The sequence below is a fragment of the Melanostigma gelatinosum genome (assembly GCF_949748355.1).
Source record: "Melanostigma gelatinosum genome assembly, chromosome: 15".
Classification (NCBI taxonomy): Eukaryota; Metazoa; Chordata; class Actinopteri; order Perciformes; family Zoarcidae; genus Melanostigma; species Melanostigma gelatinosum.
Genome location: NC_136648.1, coordinates 11,230,591 through 11,246,138, shown reverse-complemented (window position 1 = coordinate 11,246,138; position 15,548 = coordinate 11,230,591). Strand labels below are relative to the sequence as shown.

The following is a 15,548-nucleotide window of genomic DNA, read 5'->3' as shown; positions in this document are numbered from 1 at the left end:
TCAAGAATGAAATTTGAAGCTCAGCATACGTGAAAGTTTCATTCACTGGACCCAGGCGGAATAATCACAGTGCTGTTTTAACAGCTGTTGTCCAGCAGCAACGTTGAGTCGTCAAATATGTTGTCATGCAAATATGAATTATGCATCGTGAACAACTCACTTTCAATTGTCTTCTTCCTCCATTCATATCATGCAACATTTCTTCCCCCTTTTCATCCATCTCTCTCCCTCTGAATTGTCACGCTCCTCTCGTCTGCGCACCAGAACTCTTTTTCTCTCCTCTTATTTCTTCCACCTCTTCAGACTCGACTTAGACAACGGCGACGGTGATGGGGCCTGGTGTCCTGACATCATGTCAGAGCCAGACGGCCTCAACGAGTATCTCCAGGTGGACCTGCGTTCACTGCACTTCATCACACTGGTGGGCACCCAAGGGCGCCACGCCGACGGTATGGGTAATGAGTTTGCCCAGCGATACAAGATCAAGTACAGCCGCGACGGCAGCAACTGGGTGGGCTGGCATGATCGGAAGGGAAGGCAGGTGAGCACGGCTAGATATTACCGTCTGTCACTGTTTCTCATTTCCACAGGCGCATGTATGATTCAATTTCGGTCTTCACATTATCAGGACGTCTTAATTGCATCAGATGAAGGTGAAGAGAGGAGCAGAGACGGCCATGACAGGGAGGCCCGAGGGACCGGGTTGACAGTTTTCAAACAGGAAGCGGCTGCATTTATTTAACAGCTTTACGTACTAGTTACTTCAATTTGAGATAAAGGACACTAATTTATAGATTACCTTTACAGATTTGTCCAGATTTCACAAAAGATTTGACAATAACGTATATATGCTGACACGTTTCACTCAGTTTTATCTGTGTCATCCTGTGCCAGGTCATTGAGGGGAACAGGAATGCGTATGATGTGGTGCTGAAGGATCTGGAGCCCCCCATTATAGCTCGTTTTGTCCGCTTCATGCCTGTGACGGACCCCTCCATGATCGTGTGTATGAGAGTGGAGCTCTACGGCTGTGAATGGCTGGGTTAGTCATTGATGTCCACTATACAGAGTGCAACACCTTCACATCGTCGAGTTTATCTTTCTTTGTTGAAATAATTACCAAAGTCTGAACAGATTTTTTGCAACTTACCAGTTTTATTATGACTTCATTGTCATTCTATCCTATGAGCATGCTGAGTAAATCAATCACAATCTCTGACCTTTGACCTGCTCCCTGTAGATGGCCTGATGTCTTATAGCATTCCAGATGGGCACCAAATGATCTACAGAGGCCTGGATGTCTACTTTAATGACTCTGTGTATGATGGAGCATCAGCTGAAAGGTCTGGATTTTACTGCCACAATTAGGGGTTTATATTTCTTATCTTATCTTTTTTCGCTTACCCTGTGGGAGAACAGTCATTTTCTCCAAAACTGATTTAAGACACGATTCTTTTTTTTTTTCTATCTTCATTTCTTCCATCCATCTCTGCACTAGGCTGACAAAGGGCCTCGGCCAGCTGACAGACGGCACCTGGGGTCTGGATGACTTCCTCCACAGCAACATATACGGCATGTGGCCTGGGTACGACTACGTGGGCTGGAACAACAAGAGCCTCCCCAAGGGTTACGCGGAGATGATCTTTGAGTTTGACCACGTCCGGAACTTCACTTCCATGAAGGTAAGAAGTGGGTGCGGGGGAGAACTTCACTCATCAGCTCAATAGTAAAATAAAGTGGAATTTTTCTGAGCCAACTGAACTGCGCCGGGCAAGCACCCATCTTACATATAGCTGCTGCAAATTCTATTGAGGCATAAATTCCTGCAAAATAGCCTCGCAGTGTGAAAATCACATTCTGTGTATAATTAGCCATGGCTACGTGCTGTGGCCTGAGATCAGAGATAACGGGGGTTTTTCAGCAGAGATTAGTCATCACTACACCTGCTCCTGCATCATCTTCCCCCTCGATTCTGACTGTTTGGAGCACTTTTGCTCCCGTTTAGTCATCAATGTCATAGGTAGACAAACAAATGCATATTCCCCTGTAGATATTAACAAGACAACTATTTGCGGACACAGTCTTCAGTACTTTGATCATGCTTGTTTGTTTTTTTACACATCCCACCTCCACAGGTTCACTGTAATAACATGTTTAGCCGCGGGGTGAGTATGTTCAGACAGGCCACCTGCTACTTCCGGTCAGGATCAGACTGGGAGGCTGACCCCGTGACCTTTAGGCCCACCGTCGACCGCGTGAGCCAAGGCGCCCGTTTCATCACCGTGTCCCTCGGCGACCGCACAGCCAGCGCCATCAAATGCCGTTTCCACTTCAGCGACCGTTGGATGTTGTTCAGTGAAGTTGCCTTCCAGTCAGGTAAGATGGGACCTGGAGTGGAACTTTGATTTGATTGTGTATCCTGTTTGAAGGGGCTTTTGTCCTCCATTACAAGTAAATGTTAATGCATGTTTACTGCACCAAACTCTTGCCTGAACTTGTATCCTTTAGCTTTGTGTTTTTCTTTCTCACACAGGCTCAGCCGTGTACAACACTTCTCTGAGTCCCCGCAAACACGGACACCCCACGAACACACTGCCAGGTCAATAGCTAAACCCTATGTGATTGTTTTTTTTCTTAAAGTAGGGGTTGTAATTTTCTTGAATTTGCTCGTCGGGCAGTGGAAGAAATCCTGGCAAGAGAGTGTGCAGCAGGCTGGTTTGATATACGGCTGCTGGGAAGCACCGCGGTTGTAAACAAAACACGGGCCGGGGATTACCGCCATTCAACCAAAAATACAATAAAAAAAAGTATATTTCGATGATATATTTAGATCATTTATTTATGATTTTTCTTAATCAAGCTTGGATTGGTGTCGTACATCTTACTATAATGTAACGTGATTTACTAGTGAAGGTAATTACACACATTTGATGCTATATGGACTCATGAGTCTGAAATAAAAGTTGATTATCATCTAACTCAGTTTCAAAGGCGGTTTAACTAAAATGTTTTCTGGTTACACAGTGCCCCCTGCTGGTAGCACCAGAAATGACAGATCATTGAAATAAATTACTTTACTGTCGTTGTAATGATATATGAAGGGGATTATACCATAGAAATATGATTGTTATGGGATATATTGTAGTATAAATTTGAGCTGTGATGGATTACATCAAGTCGTAACTCTCATCTGGTTCTGTTAGGAGATGATCCTACTCATAAATTGGATGACAGCAATACCAGGATCCTGATTGGCTGCTTGGTGGCTATTATTGCCATCCTATTGACCATCATAGTCATCATCCTCTGGAGGCAGGTCTGGCAAAAGATGCTTGAGAAGGTGAGGAGAGAGTTGTTGTTTTTCAAGCCGTTTGTATCAGATCAAACAAGATTGTAGTATATTCAGTAATCAGGAGTGTATGAGGTCGATGATTACCAGGTAATGTGATGAACATTCTGGTCAGGGACAATGAGAAGCAGGTGAGGCTTACGCATTCAATGCTGGTTTTATCTAAAATTTTACTCCAAATTGAATATAGGGAGCAAATATCTGGCACCCCTAACTGTCAACGATCAACACGTACTGCTAACATAAATGTAGTATACTCACTTTTACACTCAGACAAACTATTGTTGCCAGTAGAGAGCCCAGAGTTCTGCTGCAGGTAATAATTCAAAGGGCTCACACCTGAACTCGATCCCAAATAGACTCTGATCAAGCCAGGCTCCTCCCATGCCCTGCTCCATCTCAGGCAGCTTATATATTTGTGTCTGCATATATATATATATATATATATATATATATATATATATATATATATATATATATATATATATATAGCCTGCTTCATGTTCACCAGGGAGTTTGCCCGATGAAGACCTTTTAGGTAGAAACGTTGCATGAATAAAACATTTCTGCACATTTCAGTGTGCAAACAACCTCTCCTCTTCCTCAGTGACAACCACTGCTTATATCCAAGTATTTCCTCTTTCCGTTTGATAAATCTGACATCCCAAAAACTGACGGTATGTAATATGAGGTGAAAATGATCTTGCAGATTATTTGACCGAAACAACAAATGACACACCTCCGCTCTCACCGACTTGCTTCCACAGGCATCTCGTCGCCTGCTGGATAATGAACTCACAGCTCGTCTTGCGGTGCAGACCCAGGCCTTCTCCTCCCTCCACTCCTCTCTGTCCAGCGAGAGCGGCTCCACCTCCAACTCCACCTATGAGAGAATCTTCCCCCTTTGTTCCGACTACCAGGAGCCTTCCCGCCTTATCCGGAAACTGCCCGAGTTTGCTCAGTCCACCGAACACCTTGGTAAGACGGTAAAAGCACAATTCAATCAATACTATTATTTCGGTCGACTTTAGCTATAGCTGAATGTGTATTTGTATGTGCACCCACATCAGGGCCGAGCACCTCCTGTAGAGCCCTTGCAACCAGTGTTTCAGACGGTGCCCCCCACTACGCGGAGGCAGACATCATCAGCCTCCAGGAGTCTTCAGACAGCAGCACCTACTCCATCACAGCTGTCAACATGAATCTCTTTGCTGGCACCGATTCATCCATGAGCGAGTTCCCCAGAGACAAGCTCACCTTTAAGGAGAAGCTGGGAGAGGGCCAGTTTGGAGAAGTATATTGTCTTTTGTACCTGTAATGTTTGTTGGCATTGATTTGGTATGTTAAATATATGAGATTCATCGAGCTGCTCTCTCCTTCCTCACTAAAATGATGTTGATGCATCTTCTTTAATGCTATCATTTTAAGATTGAAAGATAGTTATTGCTGTGTGTTAAAAGCATGAGTGTGAAATGCAATGGCTGTACAGTGCATGCTGACAAACAGGCAACACTTCGTTAAACAGTTGGTTTGTGGTGCCAAGTGTATGATGGACTAATAAAGTGCTTTTTAAAAACAGGTGCACTTGTGTGAGGCAGAGGGCATGCAGGACTTTTTGGATGAGGATTTGTCCATAGAGGGAAACAGGGACTCACCTCTGCTGGTTGCTGTGAAAACACTGCGGGAAGACGCCAACAAGAATGCAAGGTAGAAGAACGAGCTGTACAGTACATAAGTCAGCCGCCAATCAAGCGGTACATTACAATAGTTTGTCCCTGCTGTGCTGAAGGAATGACTTCCTGAAGGAGATCCGAATCATGTCTCGCCTGAGGGACCCCAACATTGTCCGTCTGCTGGCCGTGTGCGTGGACACAGACCCACTGTGTATGATCACTGAGTATATGGAAAATGGAGACCTGAACCAGTTCCTCTGCAATCTCAGACTGAAAGAGGCCGCTGATGAAGACAAGATGGACCAGGAGGAGAAAGAGGGGGAGAGTATGGTTAGGTAGGCTCATATCTGGACAATAAAGTGTCATGACTATCTTGGATTCATACACAGAGCCAACTAGACAGCCCTAACTGTTTGGACTGTTTGTATTTCCTGTTGCTGTGTTTGTTAGTGCAGTAGCTGACAGGAAGTAAACTTGGACCAAAGCAGAATGGCAATGAAAAGGTCTATTCTGTACTTATGACTTGTAATCTCTGTGTTTGTGGTCTCTTCTGCTCTTTAGCTACAGTAAACTAATTGGCATGGCTGTGCAGATCTCATCTGGCATGAAGTACTTGTCCTCTCTCAACTTTGTCCACCGGGATCTGGCGACCCGCAACTGCCTGGTGGGTAAGAACTACACCATAAAGATCGCTGATTTCGGCATGAGTCGGAACCTGTACAGAGGGGACTACTACAGGATCCAGGGCCGGGCCGTCCTGCCCATTCGCTGGATGTCCTGGGAGAGCATCCTACTGGTGAGTGCTGTGCGGAGCCGGAGACACTTGGAATAGTTACACAGTAGACAAAAACAACGCTATGAATTGTGGGTAATTTCTGCAGAAATGCAGACTTACGGAAAGTGGGCATAAAGCTCTCAAAATATCTGTGAGCGAGCTCTCAAGAACGTGACGATTTGATAGTGGGACAGGACAGCCCTAAACGCCCAGTCCAAGAGTGCGGACATTGGGATTGGGCCTCTGTGCTCAAAGATTGTTTTGATTTGCAGTCTGCTAATAATATTGCAGCTGTGATAAACCGGCATGCACACGAAGTGTATGTCTTTCTTGTTTTAGCTGTTATATTACACATGCACACACACACACGCTCACTCACACGTGACACAATTACATTATTTATTTTCTTTTTCTTTTCTTTCTTTATTTGTTTTGTTGTAATGTAATGTCTTAAGCATATTACATTTTTTTCTTTGTAATTTTGTAAAATTTTTATGTTATATAGGTGGAGGCTTCAAATAAGCCAAGTTAGTTTTATTTCTGTTATGTTTGATTATTTTAAAATTAGTTGTTTGAATTGTGCAAAATAAATAACTCACTCTAACTCTAACTCTAAAAAGTCTTTACTAGGTTGGATTTGGATTTAAGTTGTCTGTTCTCTCAGGGGAAGTTCACCATGGCCAGTGACGTGTGGGCCTTCGGCGTGACTCTGTGGGAGATTCTGACTCTGTGTAAGAAGCAGCCCTACTCCCAGCTCTCTGACGAGCAGGTCATTGAAAACACAGGCGAGTTCTTCAGGGACCAGGGCAAGCAGGTGAGCGTCACACAGGTTTAGGCTACCAATCCTCCAAAGTATAATCTCATTATGATCTCAGTTATGGTTTTATTAGTGACACTCGTACAAAGTATCCTATATTTCCTCTGCATTTGTGTCTCACGGTGCTGTATTCTAGTATGTTGTGGAATATTTCTATGAATAGTCGGGAGAAGAGTGTCAAAGTGTTATCAAATCAATGTCAAATGAAACAGAGTCTGGATGAACGATCAAAGTTGTAATAGTCAATTTATTTGCTTGCAAGCAAAGAGAGCACAGTCTCACAGATACATCACCTTCATCTGCAAGAGGTGCTCTGACGACACAGTTAAATGCACGGACATTTATACTCAGTCAGCATGCTGTTATCTTGGTTCGCAAACAAGAATAAACAGAAGACGGAAACCAGTCAAGGCAGATGTTTTTCTTTGAAGCATAGTGTCCTGTCTTTACGATAACCTGAATGCGCTTTTAAGGCCTGTTTACAAATCCCTTTGTTATTAGTTTGCCCCACAATAAACCATGGATACACCCAGCCAGATGTGTCCTTTGATGACACTGTGACCTGGTCAAAGAGTTAAGTCACAGTATTGCAGAGACGGAATAAGCCTGTGAACCATCACACATCATATATGCCTGCAGAGGGTCATGCCCTTCAGCTGATGCCCATCAAGGGAAATACCGCAATCATGACCCCTGTGTGTGTCCCCGTCTTTAAAGACAGAAACAATACACAGGATAACAAGACAACAGATAACAAGACACCTGGATGCAAAACTGATAGAATCATCTATTCTACTGAAAAGGTGTTTGGTGCCTGTACAGTTAAAGATTTACATTCTTTAATCCTAAAGCATAAGACGATGACATATTTGCCCATAACAAGTACTACCCACAGCCTTTTTAAACTATAATGCTATGTTATTATTTTGTCTCATGCTCCCAGGTGTACCTGCCAAAGCCTCTCTGTTGTCCTGACAGAGTCTACAATGATCTCATGCTGAGCTGCTGGAGGAGGAACGCCAAGCAGAGGCCGAGCTTTCAGGATATACACACTCAGCTGACGGAGAGCCTGGCGTAGTAAAAGGAACAGATGATTTCTCTCCGACATGAACTGTCACATTTGCTCCCTTCAGTCTGGATCTATTTGGAATTCATTTGGAGTAAAAAAATATATCTATAACTTTTTCCATTTGTTTGTAGCTGGCTTGCCACAATTGTGCTGTAAATAACAAGATATGAGGAGAAGGTATACACTTGAAAAGAGCCTTATGTTGTCGATATACAAATTAACACTATTCACACTTCTGTGTATTTATTCATTTCTTTTCAATCTCCTGTGCTATGTATATATGTATATATATGTATAATATGTATATATTTATACATATTATATTATATTATAGCAAAGAACAAACCAAGGATCCCTGTAAATAAAGAACATGAAGGTTCACTACTGTGTGTTTTCTTCCCAAACTAACGTCATTAGCAGTGGTGAAAAGTAACTAAGTACATTTACTCAAGTATTGTACTTTGCCTACAGTTTTGAGGTACTTGTACTTTGAATATTTCAATTGTATGCTACTTTTACCCCAATACATATATTTGATAGCTTAAGTTAATAGTTACTTCACAGCTTTAGATTATTAAGACAAAACAGAAAGTAACTAATAAAGTAAGATATATTATCACAGGTTAAGCTGCTGCATTATAAAAGGTACTTCATTAGCTACGCCTTCACCAACATTAAAAGTATATATATATATGAATGCATCACCAATTATAATCAAATTATACAATATGCAATTCTGAAACGGGCAATTCTGCAAAGTGAATACTTTCACTTTTGGTTCTTATAGTATATTTTAATATGAATACTTTTGTACTTAACATTTTGAACTCTTGAATTGTACTTGTAACACAGTATTTTGTATTGTTACTTCGAGGTTTTAAAATACTTTGTTCACAATACGAGAGACACAGCACCAGGCTACAAGTCATCTTCAATCATAGCCTTGCTTATACTTCATATCTCACACGTATCTCTGATTTCAATATGCAGTAAGTGTTTGTAATGTACATGCTTGCTGCGTTTTATCAATGTGTTGATTTAAGAGCAACAGCGTGATGTCAGAGACTTTTTTTGTGAAATACTCGCAACAATTATTAACTGGTTTCCATTTCAACTGGGCTCTTCGCTCTGCTTGGTCGTGCAGTACTTTCATTCCAAACAAAATGTGCGTCAGATATCTTGGATTTGTTCTTCTGGCTTGTTTTCCAGGATTGCTTCACGGTAAGAACATTAAATAATATCACCTGTCAGTTGATTTATTTATCTTTTTAAGCGTTTCACTGCAGCGCTCTCTTACTTATCACTGTTTCAGCACAAATTGCAACTCAGCCTTGTTCAGCTCCCACACTGAATGGTGGTTATTTGGTCCCTGAAAAAGACACATATAATCATGAAGCAAAGCTCACTTATGCCTGCGATAACGGACGTAAACCAGCAGTGGAGGGCTGGTGGGCGACAAGCACATGTCTAAATGGCACATGGTCTCCAGAAACACAATGTATCGGTAAGTGTTGAGATGCAGAAAGCCTTTTCACTTGTTTTTCAGCATAAACTGTCTGTCAGCTTCAATATTTTATGGGTTTTTTTCAACACTGCTTGGCAACTTTATTATATTCATACAATGTATAAATACTTCAAAATAATGAAGTCCTCTATCAGTAGCTTTAAGACACTGTCGAGCATCAACTATGTTTTACATTTCTGAATGTTCAATATTTATATCCAAGAATTAAAAATTACTGAAAATTCAGATTTTTCATTCAGATTCAAGGCAGTGGAGCATTCCCTTTAATCACGTATTTTAAGGTATTTGTTGCTGTAATTAATCAAAAGTAAAAGATGTTAAAGACAGCCACCGTGGTAACATGTTTGTTTCTTTTATCCCAGATGAAAAAGCCTGCTTTGCACCAGATATACCCAACGCACAATACACAGAGAAGAGTGGTTGGTATAATGATGGACACAAAATCAGGATAACATGTAATGAAGGATATGACCCCAAAGGCCATGATGTCACAACCACATGTATCAATGGGAAATGGTCCTCTGTGCCGGTCTGTGAGAGTAAGTCTGTCACATGTTTTACACCAGCAAGCTGTAAAACCAATACAATCAATTCTTACGTTTGAATTCCCACCAGCTCCACTAATCACTCATCCTTTAACTCTTCTTTTTTTCCCCCAGAAAATATCCATGCTTGTGGAGAGCCCCCTCAAATCCCCCATGCCGTCATCATTCTTCAGCGATACCAGGACGTCTTTGCTGCAGATACAGGAGTGCAGTATGAATGTGAAGCTGGATTTACTGTAGAGGGAGGAGACGCCAAGAAATATGTCTATTGCATCACTGGAAACTGGACTGAAGGCCCAGTGTGCAGTAAGTGGGCAATAAGCTGAGACATGAAGCGCTAAAAAGACTTTTTTCTTGACTGCAAAATCGATAATCATCCGATCTCTAAGCAGGCCTTCTCCCCATGCTGAAATAATGTGCACAGGAATGTAGTAAGACTGATATTCAATATCTAACGAATTTGGAGGGGGGGGGGGGGTCATAAATAATATATTTTTCTTGATAAAATACAGTAATTATGTCCTCTTTACCCCCAAAAATCAATGACGTAGTCTTGGATACGCCACTCCCAAATTACGAGGCAATGTTTTTATGTTCACTCCACATGAAAACAGGAAGAAATCTAAATGCTCAATGTTCAATACACTTGAACAAACGGGAAAATGAAGAATACATGTCTGTGTCTTGGTAACATTTCAAATAATGATTTGAATCGTTCTGCAGGTGAATTTAAGAATTTGCGGTTTGTCCATGTTATCAAATATCTCTCTGCAGTATACCGTTTGTATAGTAATAATGTTTTTCCACTCAGACAAAGGTAGTGAACCGGGTGCTGGACTGGGTGGCTCTGCAGAGGTGGGAACAGGTGGGAGACAAACTACATCTGCTGGCAGTGGGACACAACCTGAAGGTGAAGGGAGGTTATTGACAAAGTAGATATGAATGAGTAATCCATCTATCTATTCTCACTATATATATATATATATATATATATATATATTATAGTACATCAAATGTCTTTTCTTATTCCCACTTAGCCAGCAGCCCTGCTACTGGACATGGTGGAGGTTCAACTGGCAGTGGGACACAACCTGTAGGTATGTTATTGACATGTTTATCATTGATTGAAAAGAAAAAAAAGAAGGATCATGGTAAACTTGTTTGGCCGGTACTCTGAATCAGAAAGAAAAGGATGCTAAAGAACATCCCAGAGTGATAATAACTGGTGTGTCTTACCTTTTATCAGGAACATCCACCGCCTCTGGCTCCAATGAGAGAGACGGTAGACCATTATACACAAAGGGTAAATCATTTGGATTCATTGCTCTTTTTAAATCACATTTATCAAACTTGGTTTTTGTATTCACTTGATGTAACTTTTGCAAACCTTGCTGACCAATTTATGTAATAAAACTTAAATGTAAAGCTACTGACCATTCAAAATAACTCTATCTGGCTTGAGCAACAACTCTAATTGGTATGTAACTATTAGTGTTTGTTGGTGGGAAGCCAGTCAGCGATCATGTCTTCATCACTGCACTGATGTTTGGTTGGGGTGCAGCTGGTGACGTCATGGAGTGACAAACACCACGGTGCAGGGGAACTACACAGGAAAAAACAAGAATTAAGTCAATTACAAAAGCTAGCCGGCAAGGTTGTAGTTAAACAAAATGAAATCATTCATTCATTCAAATAAATCATTGTATTACAATAAGTTGTGCTGTTGTGATCAGTGTTTCATTAACGATGTTAAATAACCTCTTTATTCAATTTCAGTCGAACACTGTGGAGCATACCCAAATGTTCCAAACGGGGATGTTGTGCAGCAGAATGATGAGTTTTTGAAATACCAATGCAACGCCTTTTACGCACAAGTCGGATCAGACATCGTGAAGTGTTACAACAATGGCAGCTGGTCACAACTACCCATCTGCCAAAGTATAAACAAGTCAATACCAACATTTGCTGTTCACCAAGTCTATCAAAGAATTACAGTTTTACGTTTTTTTCTGTTCATTTTTTGTAGCAGCGTTCTGTAGCCTGGATCCTGCTGATCCGGTGTGGACTAATTTAAGACTGTCTGGAGTTGAATACATAAAGGAAGGAGAGGAGAAGTACATTCGATGTATTTGGCGGTCTTACTTCAGCCTTGTTAAGTGCATCAATGGAGAAACGTTTTATACCCAGTGTAAGTATATAAGTATGCTCTTTACAGTTTCATTTACCACAATGCTCTTAATTTCAGCAGTTTATTTGCCAGATAACATACAGCATTTGAATATTAACTACATCTAAATCACTTATTTCCAAGAAGAATAAAAAAGTGTTTGCCTCTGTAGCTAAAGCCTTATTCCTGTTATTCTTCTGTGCCATAGAGTCGATGTGTCCTTGAGCAAGATACTTAACCCCAAAATTGCTCCCGTAGCTGTGCCTACGGTGTAGAAATGTGATATCTGAATTGTAAGTCGCTTTGGATAAAAGCGTCTGCTAAATGACTGTAATGTAATAGAGCTCAATTGTTGTCCAAAGTCTATTGAAAACACGTCAGTGAGCCACACTCTTGCATTGGGGAACATGTTCCTTTATTCGATTGAACATGGGCACTGTAGTTTATGTTGAGTCAATCCAACAAACGCCATCCTGGGAATGAAAATACTCACAAGCACACCTGATGAAGTTATTATAGCTTCAACGAGAAAGATCTTTCACTCTGAAATAATACCCTGTTTCCTGAAGGAGTGGCCAGGTCTGACATGACAGGAGAGTTAGAAAACAAGTGAATGAACAGACTGGGAGAGGAAAATGAAAGAATGTCTTTAGTGCATCAGACTTCAATAACAAAGTTTCTCTGAGTAACTACTGAAATATTCACTGCTGTTTTGTATTTTTAGGTTCATTCTGATGACCGTTATTATGTAAGTGTTTTGTGTGTTTAATATTGGAGCACTCTATATTAACATGTATTACACCTAGCGGTTTTGCGTGAATTTATTAACTTGTTTCATTATTTCTTATTGTCTGTGTTGTAACCAGGGACGTTGCCTGTAAAGCACAGCAGAGGAATCACTGCTGGGCCGACTACCTTCCATGAAATAGTCTCCACCAGAAAACAGCCGCACTCAGAAACATGTCATCAGTCACATTAGTATTTGACTTTTTTATTTTTTACCTTTAACATTCTCTTGTATCTTTATGATTGTAACTCTTAATGCACTAACAACTAGACCTATACTTTGCATACAAACTAAGTTACTTTGGTCTACAGTAGTCTGAATAAAATGTTCACGATAGAAATCTTAACAGAGTTCTTTGCATTGTTTACTTGACCCATTGGATATATATCAGTGCGTTTTAGCTCTTCTTGTTTTGAAATATGCGGACACGTGGACCGACAGACCACGACGTCCATTGTCTGTTTCAATGCTTCATGGTGGTTTCATAACTAAATACATTTTAAAAACAGAAAACACAACAATTCAAAAACATGTATAGCTTGTCTGCCATATATCTTTGAAATGCTACAGGTAGATCTGTGGCTGCCTAAACAACAATGATTCAGAAGCACAATTCATGATTGTTCATTGACAGAATCATAAGTTTACCGATTCGATTTACTCATGACCTGCTGATAAGGAAACACATATATGGATAGATAAACAAGATAAACAAGAGGAGTCTACAGCCATGTCTCTGACATTAGCATTAACACACAGAGGGCTTTGAGCTACATGCTAACATCAGCATGCTAACATATTCACAATGGCATCATAAACACAATGATGAAATGCTAAACAGGTATAATGTTTACCAAGTTCAGCATCTTAGTTTAGCATATTAGCATGCTAACATGTTAAATAGCACATATTAGCATGCTAACATGTGTTAAATAGCACATATTAGCATGCTAACATGTGTTAAACAGCACATATTAGCATGCTAACATGCGTTAAATAGCACATGTTAGCATGCTTACATGTGCTAAATAACACTTGGCACAGAGTAAATAAAGTTGAATTCTCATAAAATGAGGACTGATTGTAACATGATAAATGTTCTTGTTATCTCAAGATAATATTAAGTTTTGTCAGAACAATAAGAGAGTTTTCTGTCTCAATCTAAACCCAACAGGAGCAGATGGAGGTAACGCACTCATACTACATGAGATTATTCAATCTACATGTGAAGTGTATACAAAATGTAATAAACCTTCAAAGATTTCACCAAAGCAAAGTATTTGCTGGTCTGATCTGGACTCGGCTCTCAGCTCTGTGCTCCCAGGCTGGATGGTTTCTTTTCTCCAAAGCAAGAGACTTATTCTGATGAAACACGGCTGACCCATACCTGCAATGATGGACGCAAACTACAGTGAAGGGTTGGTGGGCAACAAGCACATGTCTAAATGGTAAAGGGTCTCATATATCACAATGTATAGGTTGGTTCTTTTTATTTTATTTTTACCCCATGGTTGTACAGTCGCTGTGGGTCGGTCCACTCCTTTGAAATATATTCAACAACTCTTGGATGCGTTTCCATGAAACTTGGTACAGGCATTCATGTCCCCCTGTTGATGAATTGTCATAACTTTTGTGATCCCCTGACTTCTCATTTGCTACCATCATTTAATTTGTCCAATAATTTGGTTTATAACCAGCTACCTGACAAAACGAATGATATTGAGATAATAACTAATGAGATTGTGGATCCAGGCCCTTAAAAGAGCGGCTTCGGTTCCCGGTGGTCCTTAAAGCAGCGAGAGTTTGTGCAGCGCCCACTTCCTGTCTGGTGATGCTTCTGTTTGTTAACAGCTACCTAGGTAATGAGTAAGCTAGAGGTGTGTGTGATTCAAACCAATGATGGCTAAACTAAATAATATTGATTTGCTTTTGTAGGTCAGAGTCTAACGAACTGCAATAATCAATAATCAATAATCTCTCTCGCTGTCTCCGATCTATCATTGAGATGAAGCTGCCGAGTTCAGCGGCACCAGTGCCAATCCATCGGCAGTGAAGAGACGCCTCTATTGACTCGCTATGAATTATAACATTGAATTACATGAATTATAACAATTGTTGAACGTCTTAAGACGTTCAACAATTGTTGTAATACATTTAAGCTCATATAGAGTTATATAATTAAATTAGTGCTGGGCAACGATTAAAATATTTAATCGCGATTAATCGCATTGTTATGGCAAAGTTCAATCATGAATTGAAAAGTAGTGTATTGCGCACTTTTATTTTAAAAGTACTGCTATATTAACAAAAATGCAATAACATTTGGTTCACGAGATGCAGGTAGCATGTTTTATACTTAATGTGAATATAATTCATACTTTGTTGGCATCTTATTCTGAAAACCGGATGTTCGTCTGAAGAAACCGGATGTTGTCTCAAGTTAATGTTTCCGCTAACTTTCAAAGTCCTTCGCTCGCTCCCGATCTGTGCCGTTTAAATGCGTTTACCGTGAATGTCAGCATATAGGTGCACTAACATGTAAGTGTCTGCTGAGTTGACCACGGAGATCTGAGTGTCTGCTGACTTTACCGCAGCGATGTCCAGTAGTCTCCAGGGAGAGCAACAGCTGACCGCTCCTCCCGTTTTGGCTCTCTTCCCGTCTCTTCGCTCTCCGTAGTGGGATGCGAGTGGCCAGCTTTTTTTTGACATGCAATCACACCGCGTATCGGCCCGTGCACATAGGCTGATGTTTTCCGGAGGTGTGAGAGGATATTCATAACAGGTTTTACACTTCGTTCTGGTCCCGTCTTCACCTGCAGACGCTGCCAGCTCCGGTCAGAC

At 40.8% G+C, this 15,548-nt stretch overlaps 1 protein-coding gene across 1 annotated transcript; it reads left to right on the top strand.

Annotated features, from left to right (window-relative positions):
- Positions 1–305: 305 nt before the first annotated feature.
- LOC306789340 (discoidin domain-containing receptor 2-like) lies at positions 306–8,064 on the top strand. Its single transcript, XM_079285247.1, has 14 exons — positions 306–541; positions 895–1,042; positions 1,241–1,343; positions 1,499–1,682; positions 2,136–2,376; positions 2,534–2,599; positions 3,204–3,340; positions 4,117–4,327; positions 4,420–4,643; positions 4,929–5,056; positions 5,139–5,357; positions 5,584–5,818; positions 6,462–6,611; positions 7,558–8,064. The coding sequence occupies exons 1-14, from the start codon at positions 353–355 to the stop codon at positions 7,690–7,692; spliced, it is 2,370 nt and encodes a 789-aa protein (XP_079141373.1). The 5' UTR covers positions 306–352; the 3' UTR covers positions 7,693–8,064.
- The last annotated feature ends 7,484 nt before the right edge of the window (positions 8,065–15,548 follow it).